The 25,175-nt window shown below is 38.2% G+C and overlaps 3 protein-coding genes and 1 long non-coding RNA gene across 6 annotated transcripts; 2 read left to right on the forward strand and 2 right to left on the reverse strand.

Moving 5' to 3' along the window:
* The first annotated feature begins 369 nt into the window (after positions 1-369).
* Positions 370-4,918, forward strand: LOC133713023 (alkaline/neutral invertase A, mitochondrial). The gene is made up of 6 exons (XM_062139147.1): positions 370-1,378; positions 2,404-2,569; positions 2,815-3,026; positions 3,451-3,944; positions 4,076-4,124; positions 4,300-4,918. The coding sequence occupies exons 1-6, from the start codon at positions 614-616 to the stop codon at positions 4,615-4,617; spliced, it is 2,004 nt and encodes a 667-aa protein (XP_061995131.1). The 5' UTR covers positions 370-613; the 3' UTR covers positions 4,618-4,918.
* Positions 4,919-7,915: 2,997 nt separating this feature from the next.
* On the reverse strand, positions 7,916-11,501 carry LOC133711008 (gibberellin 2-beta-dioxygenase 2-like). The gene is made up of 3 exons (XM_062137167.1): positions 10,949-11,501; positions 9,411-9,747; positions 7,916-8,435 (listed from the first exon to the last, which is right to left on the reverse strand). The coding sequence occupies exons 1-3, from the start codon at positions 11,326-11,328 to the stop codon at positions 8,193-8,195; spliced, it is 960 nt and encodes a 319-aa protein (XP_061993151.1). The 5' UTR covers positions 11,329-11,501; the 3' UTR covers positions 7,916-8,192.
* Positions 11,502-18,729: 7,228 nt separating this feature from the next.
* Positions 18,730-19,596, forward strand: LOC133711233 (uncharacterized). Its single transcript, XM_062137388.1, has one exon. The coding sequence runs from the start codon at positions 18,730-18,732 to the stop codon at positions 19,594-19,596; it is 867 nt and encodes a 288-aa protein (XP_061993372.1).
* Positions 19,597-20,343: 747 nt separating this feature from the next.
* Positions 20,344-22,616, reverse strand: LOC133712599 (uncharacterized). Of its 3 annotated transcripts, XR_009847495.1 has the most exons (4): positions 22,274-22,603; positions 21,987-22,150; positions 21,159-21,228; positions 20,344-20,610 (listed from the first exon to the last, which is right to left on the reverse strand). It is a non-coding gene; the product is annotated as an uncharacterized LOC133712599 (long non-coding RNA). The 3 variants fall into 3 exon arrangements; XR_009847494.1 differs by having other exon boundaries at positions 20,344-21,228; positions 22,274-22,599; XR_009847493.1 differs by lacking the exons at positions 20,344-20,610; positions 21,159-21,228 and having other exon boundaries at positions 21,730-22,150; positions 22,274-22,616.
* Positions 22,617-25,175: the final 2,559 nt, after the last annotated feature.

A 25,175-nucleotide genomic window follows, 5' to 3' on the forward strand; every position in this document is an offset into this window, starting at 1 on the left:
GGCACACGTTTTGTAGACCGTTGCTCTATTCAGATTTTTTTTTGTTTGTCCCCAAACAGATTTTTCCCCGTCACTGTTAGAACCTCGCATATCACCCACTCACAACCCGCCACGTGTCACAAACCCCAACTTGCAAACGCGCGCTTTATTGCTTTCCGCTCATTTTTTTTTCCCCCGGGGACCACAACCGACTACTGATCCACTTCAGAAATGAACAGACCGTCCTACCCCCCATTAACGCATCAGACTTTTTCACCAAACACCCCAGCACGTGCAGGGGTATTATCGTACTTACGCACCTCCCGATCTAACGTTCCCCCTTTCCCCCTCTGCTTATAAAAACCCCAATGCCTGAACCGCATTTCTACACATTCTCTCTCAGCTTTCTCATTCAAGCTCGTCGCTCAGATCAACTGTAAGTAATCTTCATTCTCTATTTTCTTCAAGTAATTTTGATTTATTTAGTGATTCTTCTAGATATATACGAGTATTGTTAAGCTCTGTTACTTGTAATTTTTCCGAGATTAACAGAAGCAGAAATACCTAAATTTAGTTTACTACTCAATTTGAAAAAAAGAAGAAAAAAAAAATAATCAGTGTGATATAGAATAGGATGAGCAGTAGCAATTGTATTGGAATCTGTGGCATGAGGCCCTGTTGTAGAATTCTAATGGGCTATCGCTACAGAAGCTCCTCGGTTTTCGGTTCTCAGGGACCGAAATTGAGCGATGCAGTCGTTGATAATTTGTCGAAATTACGATCTAGGAGTTTAGGGTACATACGTGCAATTGATCCGAATCGGAGAGGTTTTAATGTTTCCGATTCGGATTGGGGTCATCGGCCTGGGGTTTGTACTAGTGGTGTAAATAGAGTTGGTAATGGTAGTAAGAGGGGTGTTTTAGTGATAAGGAATGTCGCGTCGGATTTTAGGAACCACTCGACCTCGGTGGATAGTCAGGTTAATGGGAAGTCGTTTGAGAGTATTTATATTCAAGGTGGCTTGAATATGCAACCTTTGGTGATAGAGAGGATTGAGACAGGTCATGGTGATGTGGTCAAAGAAGAAGAGTCTAGGGTAGAGGTTAATGGCGCAAATGTAAATGTAAATATAGGTGATTCCAAGGGTTTGAATGACTCCAAAGTTGAGAGAGAGTTGTCGGAAATTGAAAAGGAGGCCTGGAGACTGCTTCAAGATTCAGTTGTCGATTATTGTGGGAATCCGGTGGGAACTCTTGCTGCCATTGATCCAGCAGACAAGACGCCGCTCAATTATGATCAGGTCTTTATTCGAGATTTCGTCCCATCGGCACTTGCTTTCTTGCTCAATGGAGAAGCTGAGATTGTCAAGAACTTTCTGCTTCACACTTTGCAGTTACAGGTAATGTCAGGCTTTTAAATGTTATATTTAAAGTTGCTGCAGCTTGATTATTTACTATGAATTATAATTTTCATTTCCCATCTGGATCATATGGTTGTCACAGTTGTTGATGTATAATATGATTAATATCTAATAAAATTATGAGTAATCTTGCTTATCAGAATGCCTGATTTAACTGAATGAATTTAACTTTCAAGTGGCTTTTTTCCTATAAAGAGATGTGCAACACAGAACATAATTTTTTATAAAGTGGGATAAAAAAATGAACCTGTCTGGTGTCATTAATCAAATATGTGAGCAATGTGGAAATCTCTATTTGCCTTCAATTTCCTTATGACAATGCTAAGTTAGTTTTAATGGCAGTGATCTGGTTTGTCCTGTTATTTGAAAGCACAGCAGTTAAGTTCAGATGGTGACCATTGTTAAGTATTAATAAAGATAATGCTGTAAATTCTTTTGCACCCGAGAAAAATTAAAAAGTTCTTGAATCCAGTGCTAATTCAGCTTTGTTGCTAGAGTTGAATTTAATGTTTAATAAAATGGGATCAGAAATGTCTGGTGCCATTGATGTCAAATATGTGTTCATTCGGATGTCTCTTTTTACCTTCATTCGGATGTCTCTTTTTACCTTCAAAGTTTTTTATGACAATGCTAAGTTAGTTTCATTGGCATTGTTCTGGTTTATCCTGTTAGTTACAAGCAAAAGTTACTTTCAGATGGTGACCATTGTTACGTGTTAATATGGATAATGCTGTATATTCTTCCCGCTCCCGGGAAAAATGCTTCAATCCAATGCTAATTCAACTTTGTTGCTACAGTAGCTTCGGACACTTTCTAGACTGTCCATCAATTCCACTTATATGAAATTTAACTAGTTTAATTATACCACTGTGACATGCTGTGGTGTTGTGAGAATTGCAATTACCATGGCCTTGTATTACGTTTTAGGTAATATGAAACCTCATTGAGCATTGGACGTTTTCATGACATCTCACACATGTAATTGTTTTTTGGTGTTTTGTTAGAGCTGGGAGAAGACAGTCGACTGTTATAGCCCTGGGCAAGGGTTGATGCCAGCAAGCTTCAAAGTTAGGACTGCTCCTCTTGATGGAAGTGATGGAAAATTTGAGGAAGTTTTAGATCCTGATTTTGGTGAATCGGCCATCGGACGTGTTGCACCTGTTGATTCAGGTATTTTAACTGTACTTCTGTAGTTATGATGCATAAAGTACTTCAGTTATTTTTGGATTGCTACACTGCTACCCAAGATTGGTGCTTAAGTACCGCATATCCTTTTTGTTTAGTTGTTTCTTTTATTATTTTACTCCTTTGATTATGGGCTGAGTGCTGCATTATATAGATTAGGAGGTTAAATTGATCTGCCAATCTTCCAATAGGCATCATTAGTCTGATTTAAAATTGAACTATTTTGACAGGATTGTGGTGGATTATTCTGTTGAGAGCCTATGGAAAGATCACTGGTGACTATACATTACAAGAAAGGGTGGATGTCCAGACAGGCATAAGACTGATCCTTAATCTGTGTTTAACTGATGGATTTGACATGTTTCCTACCCTGTTAGTCACCGATGGTTCTTGTATGATTGACAGACGGATGGGTATTCATGGACACCCCCTTGAAATCCAAGTAAGTTGGAATTGGTTATAATGCTCTCATACCTTTGTATATGTTATATCCGAGCTGGGTGTTGGTCCACAACTCCACATTGTTGTTTTTTCTTTATAAAACAGTCACCCTGTTGCTAAAACCAAAGATTTCTTAGGAGAAAACCGTATTCTTATTCTTTTTAAACCATCAAACACGATGAATGGATTTGATCAGAGGCTTTTGTAAGGATGGTGTTCTATGAAACTGGGTGAGTATTTTCTCATGCATTTTGCCTTTTTAACTGATAAAGTATCTGCATAGTTATTGGCTGTTAAAGAAACTTAATAGAGTATTTCTTTGATGTGTTTTGCTTTCTTATGTGGCCCATTGTTCTGGTTGCTTCTCATTGCCTTATCTTTCTATTCCTTGCTTTTCTATTAACTTATGACAGCTCAATTTGCAGGCATTATTTTACTCAGCTCTACGCTGCTCCCGTGAAATGCTCATTGTCAACGATGGAACAAAAAATTTGGTGGCTGCAGTCAACAATCGACTTAGTGCACTTTCTTTTCACATTAGAGAGTACTATTGGGTGGACATGAAGAAGATCAATGAGATCTACCGTTATAAGACAGAGGAGTATTCTACAGATGCCATCAACAAGTTCAATATCTATCCAGATCAAATTCCTTCTTGGTTAGTAGACTGGATTCCTGAGGAAGGTGGTTACCTCATTGGCAATTTACAACCCGCCCATATGGATTTTAGGTTCTTCACTCTTGGAAATCTTTGGTCCATTGTATCATCTCTGGGAACCCAGAAACAGAATGAGGGTATATTGAATTTGATGGAGACCAAATGGGATGATTTCGTGGCCCAAATGCCTCTTAAGATCTGTTACCCTGCTCTGGAGTATGAAGAATGGCGTATAATTACTGGTGCTGACCCAAAGAATACGTGAGACTCTAAATTTATTATTCTTTATTCCTTTTAGTCAACCTCAATGTTCGACGATCTTTTGGTTGTGAGCATAACCTTTTTCTCGTTGGTGATATTTTTGCTTATGCACTTATTGTCTCCAATTGCAGGCCATGGTCATATCACAATGGCGGATCTTGGCCAACACTCCTATGGCAGGTAATAATTCACAAAAAGAGTTCCTTCATACTGTAATAATCCTTCTTTGACTTTTGGGGAGGTGCTTTAGACAATTGTGAGTTATTGAACAAGAAAATAATGAAAGACAATTGTGGGAGTACAGGGAATAACAGGATAAATACTCTACCTAATTATCTGATTTGTATTATCTTAGTTTACATTGGCCTGCATCAAGATGGGAAAGACAGAATTAGCAGAAAAGGCAGTTGCCTTGGCGGAGAAGAGGCTTTCTATGGATCAGTGGCCTGAATATTATGATACAAAAAATGGGAGATTTATAGGCAAGCAATCCCGGCTTCACCAGACATGGACAATTGCCGGTTACCTAACTTCCAAAATGCTTTTGGAGAACCCTGAGAAGGCATCACTCTTGTTCTGGGAGGAGGATTATGAACTTCTTGAGACTTGTGTTTGTGCCCTCAACAAAACCAGTCGAAAGAAGTGTTCACGACAGTCTCAGATTCAGGTCTAGTCACAGGGACATCTTTGTGCTCATCGTGGGTTAGCTAATAAAACCCCAGAAGTGCATCCCGAAGCTCAATAACATGATTTTTGAAGCTGACTTAATTCTCTCTAACAGCCAGCATGTGTAAGATAAAATAATTCTGTAGAACATTCATTGAAGTACAGACTGATTGTGATGTATTATTTGAAGGCCGAGTTTTATGAGAGCCTTCAGCCCATCGGAAACTGTAGGGGCTTGACAATTTGTCAATTTCATGTATCACGCATTTTGTTAAAAACTACGTGACAGTCGAACAGCATTTGGCTTATTACTTGATTATCATTTTTTCCGTTTTATTTAGCTTTCGGGTTGCAAATTAATTTTTTTTTTTTTTTTTTTGACTTTGTCAAGAGAAACTCAAAAGCTTCTTAGGCGCAAGATAAACCCCTTCGGCTGCAAGACAAGCTTCCTTGTACTCTATAAATCTCAGGTCCTCAGCATAACAATATTCATCCGACCATTTCGATTTTTTATCGTTTGATTACTTTAACTTGATCATTTTGGGTCGCAATCTCAAATGTCGGGTCGTATCGAATTGAGGATGGCCCTCCTTTAATGTATGATATTATATTATTATCAATCCTCATAGTATAACCATAAATCTAGCATATTAGTGACAATGCAATTTGAACCGAGAGTATTCAAGTTCAAATAGAAAGTTCAACTTTAGACTTTCTAAACCCGCTTCTCGCTCTCTTTGGCTGAAGTTGCAGGAAGCACTTTGGGGGCCCCATTCCTGGTTTTTCTAGGAAATTACCCCACTCTAGCTAGTTGTGTAACCTATATATATAGTTATATACAATTATATGTATATACTGTTTAGAAATCATTTTCTTTTTGGTCTGGACGGCTTATCATCATATCCCAAATGATAAGGATCGATTTTGGTTAGGTTCGTGCGCCCCCAGTATTTTACTATAAAATCTTTGGTCCTATCACCCTATCAGCATCACAGTCACTATAAGGATGTCTAGGGCACTCAGAGTCACAGATAAACAGGAAAGGTTTTTCATTTTTCAATTACCATTTTATATAATAGCATTGAAAACAATTGCCATTTATTTGGTTTGAGGATATTTATGGCGCATTCTGGACTCTGGACCATAGAAGAAGGCAGAGCTGGGAAAGAAGGATCTCAAAGTAGGTCATCTACCAGAAATTCTAATATCATCTTGGGATACCCTGCGGCCAAAAACAACAATATGGGTCCATTTTTTGTACAATGATTTCTTTCATTTGAGAATCTACCCAGAAGCTGTACATGGTATTAGTTGTACAGGACCAGGTTGTTTCATCACAAATTTAGTAAGGGCATCTCTAATAGACTACTTATTTCAAAATAAATTGAATATTTAGCTAATTTTATATTAAAATTCTACTCCAGCAGAATACCTAAACAAAAGTTAAATTTAACTTTTCCTAAATTCTCTAGCTATATTTAGCTAGAGATGAGAGAGAATTTAACTAAAACCTAAATTTAACTTAGCCCACCCCACCCTTACATATATAAGTGAGAATCAAACCCATGACTTTTACAATATTGGAATTATAATTTACCAACAGGTCACAGCTCACCGACAACATAGGATTTAGGTATTCTGCTAGAGCATAACTCAATAGTTAACTAGCTATATTTCACTTTTAGCTATGAATATAAGTATCACTGTTGGAGATGCTCTTAATAGCAATTTGTGATGAAGAAAAACGAGAACTTTACGTGGCATCTACCAATAAGATCAGAAGGGAGGAAAGGTTTTTCCTTCTCAGCAACCAAGTTTTTAAAATTGAGTGGCTCTATAGCTATTTGTAAAAATCACCCTTTTTAAACTTTCTTTTTTAATTGTTGGCCTGTTATTCTCTCCTAGCCAGGTCTTTTTTTTTTTTTTTAGTCGATCTGTCCTAGCCAGGTTTTTTTCTATAAAATTCAATTATAAAAAATAAAAATTAATGAATAACTTGTTGCAAAGCCATACTCCTCACTTCCATTTAGGGATAACAAAAATCCCTATCGGGTATTCGACCCTAAAGGGGAGAAATTCGGGGGAAATCGGGTAACGGGGATGGGGATACCTAGTATTTGAATTTTGAAATCAGGTACGGGGCGGGGATGGTATTTTAATCCCCATCCCCATACCCACCCAATAAGATTAATTATCTGAAATATATATATATATATATCCTATCCAGAGCGATGCCTCGCTCTGAAATTTCAGAGCGAGGTTAGGGTTTAGGGTCACTTTTCGGTCGCATTTCCACATCTCGACTGTTCAGTTTTTAGCTACTAATGTATAGATCATCTCTGCAAAATTTCAACCAAATTGATGGTCGTTAAGGCATTGATAACTGCCTTAAAGCTAGTACGGTTTAGGTTGGACAGATTCAATTTGTCCACTGGTTTAAGTGAGTTAAATACCTTAAAGATCATCAATTTGGCTGAAATTTTGCATAGATGATCTATACATTAGTACCTAAAAACTGAACGGTCGAGATGTGGATATGTGATCAAAAAGTGACCCTAAACCCTAACCTCGCTCTGAAATTTCAAAGCGAGACCTCGCTCTGGATAAAATCTGTATATATATATATATATATATATATATATATATATATATATATTTGATATTATTTATAAATAAATATTTATGTAAACTTCATTTTTTTGTCAATATTTAAATTCTGTTAATAAATATGTTTAAAAAAATGAAGATTCTTTTAATAAAAGATTTTTATCAACATGTCAATTTTCCTTGATTGAAATAAGAAATTTATTTTATTTTGATGTTTGATTTTAACTTCATATTTTACAATCTATAATTATTTGTATGAATTTTTATATAATAAATTAGTAATATTGTTAATGGAGATTGGGGCGGGTACATGGACCTAATCCCCAATGTGGATGGGGGCGGGGAATCTCCAATATCTTACTATGGGGATTGGGGCGGGTAAGGGGATGGGGAATGAAGTCGGGTATGAGAATGGTAACTTAATCCCCTTAACCTACCCTCTCCATTGCCATCTCTACTTCCATTCATGATCAGAATCATATTTTCTTTGATGTGTTTGGAGCATTTTAAAACCCTAATAAATTGAAATTGGACCATTACTAGTTGATGTATCATTTTCAGTACATTTCCATGGGTGTTTTTTTTTTTGAAAGGTTTCCATGGGTGTTTATAGCAACGGTGAGTGGACACGGGAGCTAAATTGTTTTTGAAGTTTCTTTAGAGAGAGAGAGAGAGAGAGAGGAACACAGGTATATTAATAATTTTTTTATTTTCTTTTCTATTTTCTTTTCTTTTCTATTTTGTATTGATGATACTAATAAGTACATCTAGCATTTTCCCATCCCTTAGTACAAAGTACAAACTAGCAAAGTCTATGACTTCATATGCGCAACAAAACTTGGGGAAAAGCTAAGTCGCTAAGACCTGCAAAGCAGAAAGAGAAAAAGGAAAAAGAACTTGACCTTTAGAACTACTAGACTAGCTTGATTTACTACTGCATGCTTAGTTCATAGAATAGATTCTTTCTTCATGACTTCAAGAGATTCTGAAGAGATTAAGGCGAGAGTCACTGAGGCGCAGAGAGTAAGTCGTTTTCTTGTACTCGGCCCAAGTGAATGCTTTGTAAATGAGAGGGTGTTCAGGTGTGACCATTTCTGGGAGAGCTCTCATGCTTGCATTTAGAGGAGGGCCTGCGAAATACGCCATTGACATTCTTGACTTGAAGGAGTTGGTTAAGGCTCTGTGTTTTACGCTCACAAATCTTTCATTTGTCATTGCCTTCAATCAAAACACAATTAATCAATTGGAAGCTATGAGTATATCGTAGAGCACATCGAGATATGTATAATGCGAAATTATACCATATATACAAGCTTTGTTTAAGATATAAGCTTTGTTAAACACGTAGGATAATAAGTTGAGTTGACAATAAGATTTCTGAAGGGGGAAAAATGGGAGTACAAAAAGAATTGTTGTTAGCCTGTTGGGTGTAAAAGCATCAAGCAACAACTTTATGAAAGTTGTACTACAGAATTCATGAACCATTCTACCATACACTTCCCACGTCTCAACCACAGGCTTCCATATTTGAAAAAGGTCCCATTCAGTATTCCTAAACCCTAATTCAATAAACTTACCCTAAACCCTAACACAGTCTCTTTTACATGTTTTTATTGGTGAATGAAATTGTACTAACCCTACTTGTTAATGGGTAAAAATACTAATTAACCTCAACAAGGGACGCAAGGGGGACTAGGCCGGTGAAGAAGTTGTTATGATTTTATTCCTCAGAGAAATTATTACTCAAAGTAAAGCCTAAATAATAATAATAATAATAATAATGCCCTTCTTTTATGAGTTTGCCCAAAACCAAACACACCATAAATGGCAACACACTCTCCCCAACTAAACCCAAACCAAATTCACTTTTTCAGTAAGTTGCTGCTTCTGCTGCACAAACATGGCTAGTCATTAATTTACCCCATAGGCCAAGAGAGCCCTATAGGTACTGTGATTGGTTGGAGTCTTGGAGACTGATATGGTGGGCATCCACTTTGCCATCAATACAAGAAAAGCTACTTACATGCAGTCAGATATCCCCAGCAGTGACTACCCAAATCAATAGTCAGCTTTCAATCAACTCAGAGGAGCTTTTTTTTTTTTTTTTTTTTTTTTTTGGGGAGGGAGACTGTTATGATTACCATGAGCAATAAAAATGAACAGAAGATAGAGTGAGATAGATGAGGGTTTCACCTGCAGCACGTCACCCACATTAACCCAGAAGGCAGCGGGGTCGGACGGCACCGGGACCCATACACCATCCTGCGGTGAGATTTGGAGGCCTCCGACGTCGTTGGATCGGAGCAGAGTCAGAATTTGAGGGTCAGTGTGCTCCCCGAAGCCGACCTTGGAGGTTGGCGACGATGACGTGGCCGGGTAGTAATTGAGCCTGAAAACAGAGTCGCTCTCGACGTCCCTGATGAGCCTGCTGAACACCGACGTGTCCGGGACCCACAGTCCCTCGGCGATCCCCTCCAAAAGCTCACATGCCAAATCACTAACTGCCTCAATGTAATCACTCACTGCAGCGCTGCACCAGGCCCCCCACCCCCCCCCCCCCAAACAAAGTCGAGTCTATCAGTCCAGTACGTATACTCAAACTCACAAGTACTTCTACCAGCAGCAGAAGCATAAGCATCAGCAGAAGCACACTCGTCACGTCGGGTCCGACCGACCTGTGTGCTTCAGTTTCTGTGTAGCTTTATCAATATTTTGGTTTTTAGGTAAAACTAGTCACATCTATTCCCACTTTTTTCTTCAAAGAAAAACATATAATAATATATTGACATGATTAGACGTTCTTGATGTGCTAGTCTCTCTGACTTGTCATTCTAAACTTTACAGAATAATAATTAATAAACAGTACAACAATATATTGGTACTACCTAAGCCCCGACTAGGTCACCCTATCTGATCTTCCTTATTCAATAATGGCACCTCTATTTTTATTTTTATTTTTATTTTTTCATATTTTCCACTCAAAAAAAAAAAAAAATTGTTTATTTCACTTTCAGTTGAGTTTTAAAGAGTGACTACTGAGTGAGTCTGTCTCTGACAGAGTATCCCACCATCTAGGAGAGTACTACCTCCCCTTAGGCCGCAGTCTCCATGTGACTTTGAAGATTTTTATGATTTTAAATAATTCACATGAAAATTATTGTTCTTAATTTTCCTCTTTTAAATTAGTATATGCATATTTTTAACGAAACTCTTACTGTTTTTTAGAAACATGCCCCATATTCCGAGTTTTTCTATAGGATGAAATAAAAGATCAGTCCACTAGTATGATTTGATCCAATGCATGATGAAAAGTTGATTTCAAATATGTTCCGATTATGAGTTTATGACTATGAAAACATGAAGTAACTTGGTTTTCGTTTTAGAATCACTAGAGCAAATGAAGGAAAAAAAAAGAATTGGAAATCAAAGGGGGAAAAAAAAAAGGAAAATAGAAGAACAACATGGATAAGAAGACTTGAATGCAATTCTTAGTGAACAGTTTGTCCCCAGCCCTAGTCTCTTTAAATGTTACCTTCTTCGCCGACCGTTCTTCATTTAATACATTCTACCTAAATTTTACCAGTCATGTACCACCCATTTAATCATAAAGTACAACACGTTAACTATTCAGACATAAAGAGAGAAACTTGAAGGAGATCCAGGCAATAAATGCTTAAACAAAAACATGCAAAACCCAGAAAAGACTTGAGTAAAAAAATATATCGATGTACCTGAATTTGGTTGGTTCATTTGAGATGGTTTTGGACCTTTGAGCAATGGAGGCTTTATCTGTGTTGAACAAAAGGTACTCAACCTCACCCATGTCGCCATTGTGGCCTATGTTCTTGCATCCGTAGCCGAATGGGTTGGCCGGCCCGGCACGTTGCTTCTCCGACACCGTTTTTGAGAAGAAGGTGAGGCTCTCTCCCTCCATTCTCGATATGACTTCTTCGGGGATGCCGTGGTTTATCACCTTGAAGAAACCATAGTCTTCACAGGCCTTCACAATGAGCTTCGAGACCACTGAGCGAGGGGCGGAGAGGTCGATGACGGGGAGATCGAGGACCTGGATCTTCTCGTTTCGAATCGGGTTTGGAGAGGCTACCACCATGTTTGTTTGTTCTGCTTTTGTTGGAGAGAAACAGAAGAAGAAGAAGAAGAAGAAGAAGATCAAGCAGAAAGATATATGTGAGAACCACCTTTATCAAACACTAAACAGAGTGTATATTGAAAAAGAGAAAGAGGCTGTGTTGAAAGTGAGAGAGTTTGAGAAGCAAGAGAGGAATGGAGAGAGTATTGAAGCAGAAGCAAAAGCTATAATGGGGTATTTATGGGGAGTGGGAGAGAGAAGGAAGAATCTATGTAAGCGGTTTGAGATTAAAGAAATAAGAATGGGTTACTTGGGGAATCAGGAAAGGTAGACTTGTGGGCAAGTACAACTAAGCAAAGAACGTTGACTTCTTCAGTCTTTCTTGACTTTCTTTCCTATTTTATTGATGAATAATCTCTCTCGATCTTACGCAAATCGTATACTTCATTACCAAGTAACCCATATAAGTTTGTATTGAGTACTCTCTTGAAGGAAAATATTATATTAGTTAGTTAGCCCTAAAAAGTTTACAACTTCAACACGTTTAATACTATCTACTATCTAGATGATTTCTCAATAATATTTTGTATTATGTGATAATCGATCTATGAATTTTCTTTTAGACGTAGAATTTTGTGTTAACAAGTTTATATAAGCACAATGGCCATCACAAGTAATGATAGACATAACGCCATAAACATATAAGCATATATAAGTAAATGCAAAGAACAAGATTGAATCGAAAGTAGGTTAGCTGATCTGAGGCCATTGATGATCACAAGCACTGCATGTCTTCTACACTGCTCTCTGTTAACAGAAGAAAAGTATTTTTCATTTGTTTTCTTCGTTTATCAAGCTTAATTGGTGTTAATTAGGTACACTTGCATGCTTCATTAGCTGGTTAGTTAGTGCCCTACAGCTGTACTACACGTGGCACACTATCATGCAATCTGGAAATGTATATAAGTACCTCTCTACTCATTGTACGTAACAGATTTAGAACCAATATTTCACAAGTTGTTAGTGAAAATATCTCAGTCTCTCTCTTCTATTTTCTCTCCTGCTAAGCTAACACTCTTAACGTTTGGATACTCTTTAGTCTTTACAGGGGAAGATTCTGAATTTCTTAGGTATTGGAATTTAATTCCTATTCTCCTACGTAAAATCTCAAAAGATTGCAAAGCATATTCACATCTCCAATTCAAGCACTTTGTTTTGCCTTAAAGGGTATAGGTGTCCACATCTCATGTGAGGGGTGTGGTAGGGTTGTGTGCTCTATGTAATGATTTCTACTGACAGCCCTCTGGGTAAATCATTATTGTATTATTTGCTGAAATGTTGAATGAGATTAACATTTTCACCTCAAAAAAACTTATAAGACACACATTATATATGGAGAAACATAAAAACTCTACTTAAATCTACAAGTTTGTACTTGTACAACTGTTAAACCGCGTTAGGGGTTTATGAAGTTTGGCAACTTTTCACACATTACTGAGATACAACTACACCTTCTCTTTTGCTTATAAGGAAAATAAGAACATATATATATGATTGAACATGCTTAATAATTTAATTGGTAAATAAATTATCTCAAGTTGAAGTGAGAATGAAATACGAAATCAATCGTCAACTAAAACACGACCACTGCGAAACGTCCAGTTAATAGTTAAGGGGTAATTTTCTTTACTAATCTCATTGAATTTGGAGGGTTTCCTTCACCGATACTCCCATTGCATCTTCATTTGTGCTTGTGTACGGCTCCTAAAAATTGCTTGATGTCGAATTCATGTTTCTAAGGGAGTATATGCGTCACATTTCCACGTTTTGTTTGTGATCGAACATTGAACTTAGCCTTTTTTCGGGTGACTCCTCTTATCCAAAGATACCAACTTCGCCTCCAATGTCTTACACCTCCTAGATATCCTATGTCACATCATGATAAGGACGCTACTAGCTAGATTGGGGTTCGTCCATATATTTGTTTAACCATCTTAATAGATCATGACGTCTAATTCCTTGGTAGCTTTTCTGTTTGCATTCAAGCCATATACGAATCAAGTTTTTCTCTCTAACGCGTTATTCCTTTTTACAAGTCAATTACAATACGGTACTTATTACTAATAATCCTCCATTATCCATTAGCTAGTTAACATTTTATCACAAGTATAGAGGCATGTAATCTTCATACAACAAGCTAAGACACATTATCATCGAACTCATATCAGTCATATGCAACTACTCAAGCTACGTGACATATTCAGTCATCAACATGTATCTCCTTTTTCTTTTAACTAGAAATTGGAGTAGTTAACAATATTTATTTCTGTGTATTTTAAGTTTTTAGTTTGAATCTTTTCTCTCCTATATATGAATTTGATGATTGTAATGGAATAAGAATAATTATTGAAAAAAGAAAAAAGCTTAGAAGAGGCACGGTAGCTTTGCAATTTGTACGTTCAAGAGGTGAATTGACTAGTCTTATGTACAAGCTAGAAAAGTAAGAAGAGATGGGGAATGTTTATTTATTTAATTTTTTTATATATAAAATGATATGAGGAATGTTGAATTTGTGGCACGGTTAAAGCAAAAGAAAAAAGTAAATGAGATCGAATTTATGGTAAACGAAAGAGGGGTAATGGCTTTGAGGTGCATTTCAAGGGGCGAGAATAATTAATGTCGAAATCAAGTAAGTGGAGTTTGAAAATATGGGAGATGTTGAATATGAGGGAGAGAAACTGTGGGAAAGTTATAGCAGTGCTAATTACTTTCAAACCAAAGAAAAGAAGGTCACGTTGATCAGATTGTATTAACAACAACGTCAAAGATCAAGAAAATATATATGTTTCTGATGTGGGTCACCATTCTTTCTATTCTCACACACGTGTACAATAGTCAAAGAATGTAAATCAAAAGTTGAAATGTGACAGTTAGATAATCAATATTTGAAGGTAAGGAAGGACTTGTTCCAAATAATCTCAACCAAAAAAAAAGAAAAAAGATACTAAGTAGACTATTTAGTATCTTTTTTTTTTGCTCAATAGACTACTTAGTAGTGATAGACTAACTTTTTTGCTCAATATAAGGCAAGAATTAACTTTGCAGTACATATTTTCTTACACCATCTTCCCGTTGCGAGATTGAATGAAGCCAATCAAGTGGATAACTTGAGTATTGAAGTGGTGACCACTAAGTTCAGTGTATGAGTTTTAAAGTTCTGATGTGGATTGTGTGATCACTAAATTGAATATATGAGTTCCCCACTATGATACTATTTTTTCTTTTGGTATGGTGCTATGAAACCACGACTAACTAACAATGAGTGAAGAGGCTTAAAAAAGAATTCATTTTTCCAACGTGGGATGAATAACAGGGATTCTCAATGTGTCAGTTTTCAATCGGGTCCTTCATATTGCAAAGCATAACAGGGATTCTCAATGCGTTCGTTTTCAATCCATGTGTTAGCTCACTCTCCCCACTTGTTGAGAAAGTGTGTAGATATCCAAATTGCTTTCGAATCTCCTACAAGGAAATCTAAATTCGTGGATATCTTTGGAATTTACGGTGAGAAATGGGCTGTTGACTTGTGCAGAAACAGTGTAAATTTGCATTCCCATGCAGTCGTCTCGATCAGTCCTCGATAGAAAAGGCCGACTTCTTAAGTCAAATGTCTCAATCCCTCTCTCTCTTTTCTTTCAAGCTAAATATATTTTTCACCTTCATTTTGATTCAGACGCTCGTTGACTGAGTGTAATGCTTAGTTTCAATATTATCTCAATAATTTATGGAAATTGTTGTTCTCACTTGTCCCACTACTGTTATGTTCATATATGTTTATAGTTTCAATTTCAAATATAAAATAATGCAATGTGTACACGTAAAGCTTTGCAACAAGTATTAGTTTTGTGCTGCAAAGCCTCAAAACCATCTCCATCTTCCATCTGCAGTCATTCTCAGCAATATATTGATGTTTTGCAACTGGCAATTAATAAGATCTCATCAGACAAAGATCCCACTGGGATATTCTAGGGTAGAGGAGATGCATATATAAAACACATTAATCTATCATGTCTATCCTTGTCTTAAAATATAAAACACATTAGTTATGACATATTATATTATTACACACATATTATATTATTACACACATATTATATTATTACAAACTCATCAAATATGCATTCCTGTGTGGTAAGGTGTTCCTACTTCCTTACTTAGTTTTAAGTATGAAACGAACATTTGCAGGTGAGGAGATCGATGCAGTTTCGCTTAACAAAATGATAGAGTTTGCTCTCTTCACTCGTGAAAATCGAAGGATTTTATAATTGTGGGATGAGGATTCCTAATCATCCTGTAATGGAGTCGCCGGATTAGTGGTTGTCCGGTTAGAGGTATATTAATATGTCCAGACGCTATTCACCGGCCGTAACCTTTTGATGCATCTCTGGTGGTTTTTGATTTGTGAGCGTTGATGTCTTTAGATCCATACCTATCGTTTTCTCTATTTGAAGTAGTTTTGAACTGGTGTTTAAAAGAGTGTAGGGAATTGGGAAAACTAAACTAAGTAAAAGATTTAGTCCTCTCCAATGTAACAATTACTGCTGGTTACATTTCAAAAATCTAAATATGGACTCGATTGGTTAATTCTCCACAAAGAATAATATGAAGCTTAAAATTATAAATTATCTATACTATTATTAAGAGAAAAGGGTTTGTCAATTACAACAGAAAAAATGTACTAGAATGACTCTTCCTGTTTCCCATTATCTATACTTATCTTCTTCCCCTTTCTCTTCTATTTTCAGTTTTTACTTGTTTATACTTGTGAAATTTTGCATGATTTTTGAAACCATGAGTGGCTAAACGTTTTCTTAGTTAGGAATGCAAGTTTGAAAATCGAATTATGTTAAAGTCTTTATGTTATAATTTGGGAAAAATGCACGAACAGTGTCTAGACACTTTGAGGACTGTCAAAGTGATACCTGGATTTATATTTTGTCAACATAGTACCTGTGTCAACTTTCCGTCACGGTGCCGTCAATTCTGACTACGTGTGACGCATGTGAGGCCGAGAATGAGAGCAAAAAAGACTTTTTCACTCCATCAAACCCTAAATGAATAAATTCAAAATTGAAAATAAAAACTGAATAAATTATTATATTGAAAATAAAAGTTGAATTGTTGTAAATATTATTATCTATGTGGTTGTCCACGTAAATACTCATTAGTTATGTACTTTGATGTAAACCCTACCTCTATATAAATGAGGCTAATGAGACTGAACGAGAACACTTCTACTTCCTCTACTTCCTCCCAACTATTCTCTCTCTATCTTCTTCCTACTTTATAACACGTTATCAGCACGCTTGCTCTATTTTCATATAACTCCATGATGATCCTAGAATTTTTGGTGCAACGTTTGTTGCTTTTGACCATGATTCATGATCTATGAGTTTAATTTTCATAATTATAGCAGTTGATTTTGTTTAACCTATATATGTTTTGACTCGCATGTTATGTAATTATGCAAACAAATTGTTTCGATTTGGATATATTACCATGTTTCCTAACATATCTTGATTAAGGGACGGCTAACTGGTGACTTGCTATCAAATTTTGGTTCGATTGGATTTAGCAAGCAAATAAAAGGGGGGCTTTTATACAGTATCGCTGCATCATGATATATTTGCTTCTCCAAGATTATCCACGAACCCTTTGTCAGTACTCTTAATTTTCATTGTTTGGTTTATCAATTTGTTTTTTCCCAATGTCGTGAAATGTGCAATATGATCCTTTGATTTACTTGGTATGCATGAAATAATTCTTGAGCAATCTGATCTTTTACACATAAGTTTATGGTTTCATTTTGAGATCCCAAATTTTTTTTTTGTATTCTATTCTGGGTTGTTTAATTGCACCTATATATTCTTGATTCCTCATCATTGGTATATATACATATCTTTTGCATATACGGGGTGAAGAAATTTTTTTTTTGAAGTAAAGAGGACTTTATTGAAAGAGACTAGCTTAGATGATTACAATCATATTGGAGTACATCAACAATGCAATTGGGAGCTTGGTGAAGCCAAGACTCATTTTGACCCGATTCAAAACCGATACTAGCTAGTCTATGCGCAACTTGGTTGCAATTTCTGGGGGCAAAACTAATTTGTGCCTCTTGGAATTGCCTCTGCAGGTCATGAATGTCAGCAATAATGGTTGCCAATTCAGAATAATCATATGGCTGGTGCATGATTTCCTGGACAGCAGCAAGGCAATCAGTTTCTATACTGACAGAGGACAACTGCAGCTGGAGTGCCATCTCAAGTCCAGTTTGAATGGCAAGCAGTTCTGCTTGCTTAGCGGAGTTCACATGAGGTAGATGGTGAGCAAATGCAGCCATGAATTGCCCAACTGGACCACAAGCAATACATCCAGCTCCTCCATGCGTCTGCGATGGTAAGAACGCACCATCTACATTTATTTTTACTCTGCTACCTTTGTCCAGCTGCCAATGATGCTTTACAACTTGCTTTGGTACTGCAGAAGGCATTCTAGATTTTTGGAAATCATCCAACCAGGCTAAGGAGCTACATAATAGAACTGATGCTGACTTTGGATTACCTTCCCACAGTGTAGCATTCCGGTTTTTCCATAGAGACCAAATTAACATTAACAGCTTGTCAAAAGTCTCCGGTTTGAGGACCAGAGCAGTTTCCAACATCCATTCCTTAAAAATCAAGTTTGGCATATCCAAAGACTGTAAGGTAAAAGGAGGAGCAGAGAAAATTTCTCTTGCAGTTGGACACTTACAGAAGATATGAGATGTGTCTTCTAGACGAGCAGAGCACAGTAAACAACTCATTTCACCAACATAACCCTTGGTAAGTAAGCGCTCTCGGGTGGGTAGAATGTTTTGGCAGGCCCTCCATGCACATATTTGGACTCTGGCAGGCACCCTAGCTTTCCAAAGATTGAGACATGCATAGTAGCAGATATATGTTTATTGCAAGCATAAATTGGGGTATGTTTTTATTATGGATTAAATACTCGTTACTCCTCATACTTTTGCATGAAAAACAGTTTAGTCCAAATTTTTTAAATTAAACAGTTTAGTCTTTATTCTTTCTAATTCTCACACAACAGGTCCTAAAATGACTATTATACCCCTTACTTTTTATTGTTTTCTCCTCTCTCTCTCTCTCTCTCTCTATATATATATATATATATATATACATACATACATAAAAATCCAAAAATGATTTTCTCCTCTTCCTCACCATACAAGGAACCTAACCAAAAATTATGAACTCTTTTTGGACCAAATATCTTCTTGTAATTCCCCATCATAAAACCCTAAGCGTTGCTAGCGTTGCTGGTGCCGCCTCCCAGCCGGTCTGGGTCTGCCTGCTTCCGGCCACAATGATACAAGAGAACATTCTTATTTGGAACTGTAGAGGCATAGTCTGTAATGAGACTCAACGAGCTCTCGTTGATTTAGTGCAGCTGAAGAAGCCAAATCTGATTTTCTTGGCAGAAACCCTAGCCAAGCCAAACCATATTGAAGATCTGATGCATAGGCTAGGTTTTACGGGCAGGGCTTGTTACCCACATGAGGACGACTTGCAGGGAGTTGCACTACTATGGAGGAATGATATCAGCGTCAGCGTACACACTCTTTCACCTCATCATATTGATGCAGAAATCGGAGATCCTGGAGGTCCGGCTCGATACCGTTTTACTGGAGTGTATGGTTTTGCAGCACGCAGTGATCGTACTCGTACATGGGATCTGATCCGGACTCTGAATGCTGAGTGCTGTGACCTGCCATGGCTTATGGCTGGAGATTTTAATGAAATTTTGTGTCAAATAGATAAGTCAGGTGGCCCTCCTCGTGCTGCAGCACCAATGGCACAGTTCAGGCAGGTCATGGCAGATTGTGGTCTCACAGATATGAGCTTCTTTGGTAGCAGGTTTACGTGGTTAAATAAGTTCACGAAGGAACGTCTTGATAGAAGCTTTCAATCGTTGCAATGCAGAATGCAATACCCTTGTAGCAGAGTGATCACCTTGCCTCCAAGTGAATCAGATCACTGTCCAATCCTTATTGAAGTTAGGGCGGAGAGGAGACGTAGGAAGACGGTTTGTAAGAGATTCAGGTTCGAAGAAATATGGCATGGGGAGGAGAGATGCACTGCCATTATTCAGAAACACTGGTCTCAGCCCATAACCGGAAACCTGCTGTTTCAAATTGAGCAGAAATCTCCACTGCTGGTCAGGAACTTCTGAAGTGGCACTCAACTGAGTTCCAACACCAAAGAGCTGAAATGCATATGCTCCAAGCCAAAATGGATGTCATCATGCGACAACCCTTCTCACCATCACAATATGAGGAGCAAAGTCAACTACATGTCCGTCATAGTAAATTACTTGCCCAACAAGAAAAATACTGGAGGCAACGATCCAAGGTAGCATGGCTCAAGGATGGAGATAGAAATTTTGCTTTTTTCCATCGGAAAGCTTCTAACCGAAAATGCAAGAATACAATAAAGGGCCTGATGGATACCACCAATGAATGGACCACTGATCCTAATACAGTTCAGCAATTAATTGTAAATTACTACAAAGAAATCTTCTCTACTGAGGGTTCGTGTGATGAAGCTATTTCTGAGATCTTTCGGGCAACTCCAATGAAAGTTGCTCCATACATGAATGAAGATTTATTGAGGCCTTACTCTGATGATGAAATAAAGGCGGCATTGTTCCAAATGCACCCCTCAAAGAGCCCTGGACCGGTCCCATTTTTTCTTCCAAAAATATTGGAACATTGTTGGTATGGATGTGTGTCTTGCTATTCGCAACTTTCTTGAACATGGACAGATTTTGTAACGCCCCAAGCTGCACCTCACCAGCTTAAGCACGTCACAGTGCCGCGAGCCTCTAAAACATAAACCGAACACTCGATTTACATTCTAGAGAACCGCTAGGCATTTTGTTTGAAAACTTTTTGTAGAAACACAGCGGAAGCTACAAATATTTTTGAGGTGAAAATAATTGAGTTGCTAAAATTTATTTCATTCGTCTAGAACTTGAAATGAGTTCTCACACAAGAGGTACAAACTCCAAAGAAATGAGAACTCAACCAACATTGACACAAGACTAACTAATAACAAGTCTCGGAATACGAAGTTCGAGAAATACAATTTAGAATAAGGTTCAAACGACGATTTACCGAACTTATTTCCGCACACCCAGCTCCTTCCGCTATTGTCCCGTCACCAGTGCACAGTACCTGCATCCATACTGTTGTAGGGGTGAGCTTTCGTCCTCGCTGCTCAACAGGAACTCTAACTCGACTAGGTTTGAAAATCAATAGACCAGTATTGGGAGCGCTCCAGTATGAAACATACTTAAACCAAATATTTAAAAGAACGACAAACTTTAATGTTTTTCAACTTGAAAACCGATGCATGATGCTTAAATAAATACGGCGCCAAATCCAAGTATTACCTGATGGCCGGTCCCATACACCCACTACATGACCTTACCTCAAATTAATTTATCACCAGGTAAGCGTAGCGAGAGCGTCCACTACCTAGCTACACACACGTACCGGGCCCGTCCTTACAATCGGAATACCCGGACGACCGGCGTAACTAACCCTCCGGAGGTTAAGGGGATCGAACCCAAGGAAGTCAGAGCCACCCTTCGCTCTCAAGCCATCACACATTTTCTCACGGATTGGTTAGTATGCATTGCATTTTACATAACCAACCCATACCACTTATCATGCATCACATTAATAAAATATAAAAGAAAATCACCAACCGAGGAGAGTCCTGAATCCCTACCTGGACTCCGATGCTTTCTCTCACGTACTCCGAGAGTTGCGAACCTTCTGTTCCTCGGGTAACTGGAGTCCTAGATTCCGACATTTCGATAGTTAATAACTTTTGAACAATTAAACGAAATCTCGACGATTAATATATCGTCCAAACCAACTTTTCCTGGTTTGACCAGGAGTTGACCAAGGTTTGACCGACCTTTCCTGGTTTGACCAGGATTGACAAACTTTGACCATTGTTTGACCAATCGTTAATGGTTCGATAATTACCTAAATTATCGAACATTGACTTGAAGTTACATTATCGACCAAACATATATTGAGTGCACCCGATTACTAAGGCAACCCAATACATGTATATTAATCCCTTACTTATTATCAAACCACTAAATACACAAGCAAACCAATAACGACTTCACTAACGAAAGATCTCGAATTTACTTAACCGTTTTGCGGCATATTAATTCCACGGAATTTACTATGGACACCCAAGCTTTATAGCTTCACCATATTTTTGATTTTTCCACAACCAATTCATAAATTCTAAACAGCTATCACCTAAATAACAACAACCACAATCAAACATGATAGTCATAATCCATTCACATCGACACACAACCCATTCTGCACATGCAATCGAGCTTATACACATTCAAACAACCAACTATCCATTTCAAGGCCACAACAACAGGTTATCCACTCATTTTCAAACCCAACCTTGAGCAACCAAACTTAGAACAAGCGTAATACAATCTCAGCCAAACGACCCATTCAGTTCATCTAACCTCCAAGTATCACACCAAGATCAAAACTTGGTTCGAGAGTTGAAATATACCTTTAAAAGCTACTTCGAACTAGCTCGATTGAACAGGGATGATGACGAACTGGGAATCCAACACCAGCTAGCAGTTCTTTGGAATTTAGCTTCAGTTTAGAACGACAAGCATCAACATGTGGAGACGAGATGAAGAGCGAACCAAGAGAGGCCAGAGAAGTCGCCTGCGTCGAAGAGCAGAACCGGAACCGAGAGGAATCCAGAAACCCAATTCATCAGAACTCACTCTAATCCGAAAACTAAGTATCAAATCGTGTATATTATGACGAAGGGATGAATTTCCATACCGAATGCGCCTTGAATGGTGGCCGGAAACTTGCAGAAGTCGCCGGCGAAAGCTTGGACCTTCACCGTCGGCTCTTCGTCCTTGTCAGGTGCATGGACGATCCAAGAGCATCAGGCTATAGGCGACGAAGAGGCGAAGAAGATGGTGGTCGTCCGTCGTCGATCGGTGGCCGGACGAAGTAGCGCCGGTCAGACCCTGTTGCCGGTTTCTGGGTTTCGTTTCGGGTCAGAGAGAGAACTCTGATTCTCTCCTCTCTCTCGATCCTTCTGGATCTCCCAACAGAGCACACATAGATAAATAGACTGACCCAATTAAGGATGAACGGCTAGGATCAAGAGGTGGAGTCGGTGGATGGCTAGGATCGCGCCATCTGTTTCCTAATTTCTTAATTTAATTTCTAAAATTCCTCAACTTCGGAAAATAGTAAAAAAAATAGTTCGGGTCACCGAAAAATTCTCCGAAAATTTCCACGAACTCGTCATGACGTGTACTTCATTATCCAACTTCTAAATTGAAGATTTCACTTCACGAAATTTTCTGAAAATATTCTCGAGTACTTTAACTTTTATCGAAATCGATAAGTAAATTATCGAACTATTGCACTTAAGCTCGATAAATTTTTCCGGGGCTCACAGATTTGGACTGCTTCCAATTTTACTCACTTATGCCTCATCCCAAAAATTGCAAATCCTACTGTGTCATCTCACTTTCGTCCCATAGCTCTGTGTAATGTTATCTACAGGATCAGTTCCAAGGTTGTGGCAAATAGACTGAAGAACTGGCTCCCAGATATTATTTCTCCCCTCCAGAGTGCATATGTGCCAGGGCGCTTGATTTCAGATAACACTCTAGTTGCTACTGAAGTTGCACACTTTATGCACAAGCTCAGGCATCAGGAGGAAGGCTTCTTCTCCCTCAAACTGGATATCAGTAAGGCGTATGATCGCCTTGAATGGAAATTTTTGCAGGCTATATTGACTAAATTGGGGTTTGACTCTAAATGGATTCACATGGTGATGAGTTGTGTTACGTCAGTCACTTATGCTATTCTTTTCAATGGAGAGCAATCTGAATGCATCACTCCAACCAGGGGAATTAGGCAGGGTGATCCACTTTCACCCTACCTTTTTATACTATGTGCGGAAGGACTTTCAGCATTGTTAACACAAGCAGTGGACTCTGGTTTTATTAAGGGGTTAAAAATGTGTCCTCAAGCTCCTATTTTTCATCATCTTTTCTTTGCTGATGATAGTTTCTTATTTAGTGATGCCTCGGTACAGGAATGTCGTCGGGTGAGAACAATTTTGAACACATATGAACGTGCTTCTGGACAGAAGATAAACTTCCAGAAAAGTAGTGCGGTGTTTAGCAGAAATGTACCAAAAGAGTTGCAATCTGAACTTGCTACAATACTTGAAGTAAACTGTGTAGAGGAGCATGACAGGTACTTGGGGTTGCCATTACGGGTTGGAAAGTCCAAGACTGCCAAATTTCAGTACATCAAAGAGAAACTCACAAAGAAATTGCTGAACTGGAAGTCCAAGATTTGAAGTTGTGCAGGAAAAGAAATCCTCATCAAAGCTGTTGCTCAAACCATGCCTCTGTATGCTATGGATATATTGCTATTTATTGCCAAAATGTTTGTGTGATGATATTCACCAATTATGTGCTTCATTCTTTTGGGGAGATACAGATACGAAAAGAAGAATCCATTGGCGTAGTTGGGAAAGATTGTGTCTTACCAAACATGAGGGAGGGCTAGGGTTTAAAAATATCTATGCTTATAACCTTGCTATGCTAGCTAAATAGGGATGAAGATTGGTATCCAACCCCAACTCATTGGTTGTTAGAGTGTTCAAAGCTCGATATTTTCCCACTTGTTCTTTTTGGGAGGCACAACCAAGAGAAGCATCCTCCTACTCGTGGAGAAGTATCCTAGAGGGTAGACCGGTGTTAAAAGCTGGAGTCAAATGGAGAGTGGGATAGGGAGATCAGATTCATATGTGGGAGGATAAATGGATTCCTAATTGCTCACGGTTTCAAATTCACAGGCCGGCAAACTCAACCTCATTCAATATGGTAGCTGACCTCATTAATCCACATACTAGGTCTTGGATTGCTCCAACTGTGTCTACACTATTTTCTCCTGAAATTGCTGCTCAAATACTAGCTATCCCTTTGAGTAGAAGAGGTATACCAGATAAGCTTCTTTGGGAGCCGGAAAAACAAGGTTTCTTCACCGTTAAGACTGCTTACTGGATTGCCAGAGAACATGTTCTCAGTAATGCTCTTGCTTCTACTTCACAGGGAGACCCTTTTAAAGAGCTATGGAAATGTCTTTGGAAAGCTAGGGTGCCTGCCAGAGTCCAAATATGTGCATGGAGGGCCTGCCAAAACATTCTACCCACCCGAGAGCGCTTACTTACCAAGGGTTATGTTGGTGAAATGAGTTGTTTACTGTGCTCTGCTCGTCTAGAAGACACATCTCATATCTTCTGTAAGTGTCCAACTGCAAGAGAAATTTTCTCTGCTCCTCCTTTTACCTTACAGTCTTTGGATATGCCAAACTTGATTTTTAAGGAATGGATGTTGGAAACTACTCTGGTCCTCAAACCGGAGACTTTTGACAAGCTGTTAATGTTAATTTGGTCTCTATGGAAAAACCGGAATGCTACACCGTGGGAAGGTAATCCAAAGTCAACATCAGTTCTATTATGTAGCTCCTTAGCCTGGTTGGATGATTTCCAAAAATCTAGAATGCCTTCTGCAGTACCAAAGCAAGTTGTAAAGCATCATTGGCAGCTGGATAAAGGTGGCAGAGTAAAAATAAATGTAGATGGTGCGTTCTTACCATCGCAGACGCAGGGAGGGGCTGGATGTATTGCTCGTGGTCCAGCTGGGCA

Source organism: Rosa rugosa, chromosome 5 (assembly GCF_958449725.1).
Source record: "Rosa rugosa chromosome 5, drRosRugo1.1, whole genome shotgun sequence".
In the NCBI taxonomy this organism is placed as follows: domain Eukaryota; kingdom Viridiplantae; phylum Streptophyta; class Magnoliopsida; order Rosales; family Rosaceae; genus Rosa; species Rosa rugosa.

Excerpts from the sequence above, each read along its gene's own strand:
- LOC133713023 (XM_062139147.1), top strand. The coding sequence starts at position 614 with ATGAGCAGTAGCAATTGTATTGGAATCTGTGGCATGAGGCCCTGTTGT. Across the intron at positions 1,379-2,403 it reads TTCACACTTTGCAGTTACAG|AGCTGGGAGAAGACAGTCGA; the intron begins GTAATGTCAGGC and ends GTGTTTTGTTAG. Across the intron at positions 3,027-3,450 it reads GACACCCCCTTGAAATCCAA|GCATTATTTTACTCAGCTCT; the intron begins GTAAGTTGGAAT and ends CTCAATTTGCAG.
- LOC133711008 (XM_062137167.1), bottom strand. The coding sequence starts at position 11,328 with ATGGTGGTAGCCTCTCCAAACCCGATTCGAAACGAGAAGATCCAGGTC. Across the intron at positions 9,748-10,948 it reads AATGAACCAACCAAATTCAG|CGCTGCAGTGAGTGATTACA; the intron begins GTACATCGATAT and ends GGCCTGGTGCAG. Across the intron at positions 8,436-9,410 it reads ATGTGGGTGACGTGCTGCAG|GCAATGACAAATGAAAGATT; the intron begins GTGAAACCCTCA and ends TTTTGATTGAAG.
- LOC133711233 (XM_062137388.1), top strand. The coding sequence starts at position 18,730 with ATGATACAAGAGAACATTCTTATTTGGAACTGTAGAGGCATAGTCTGT.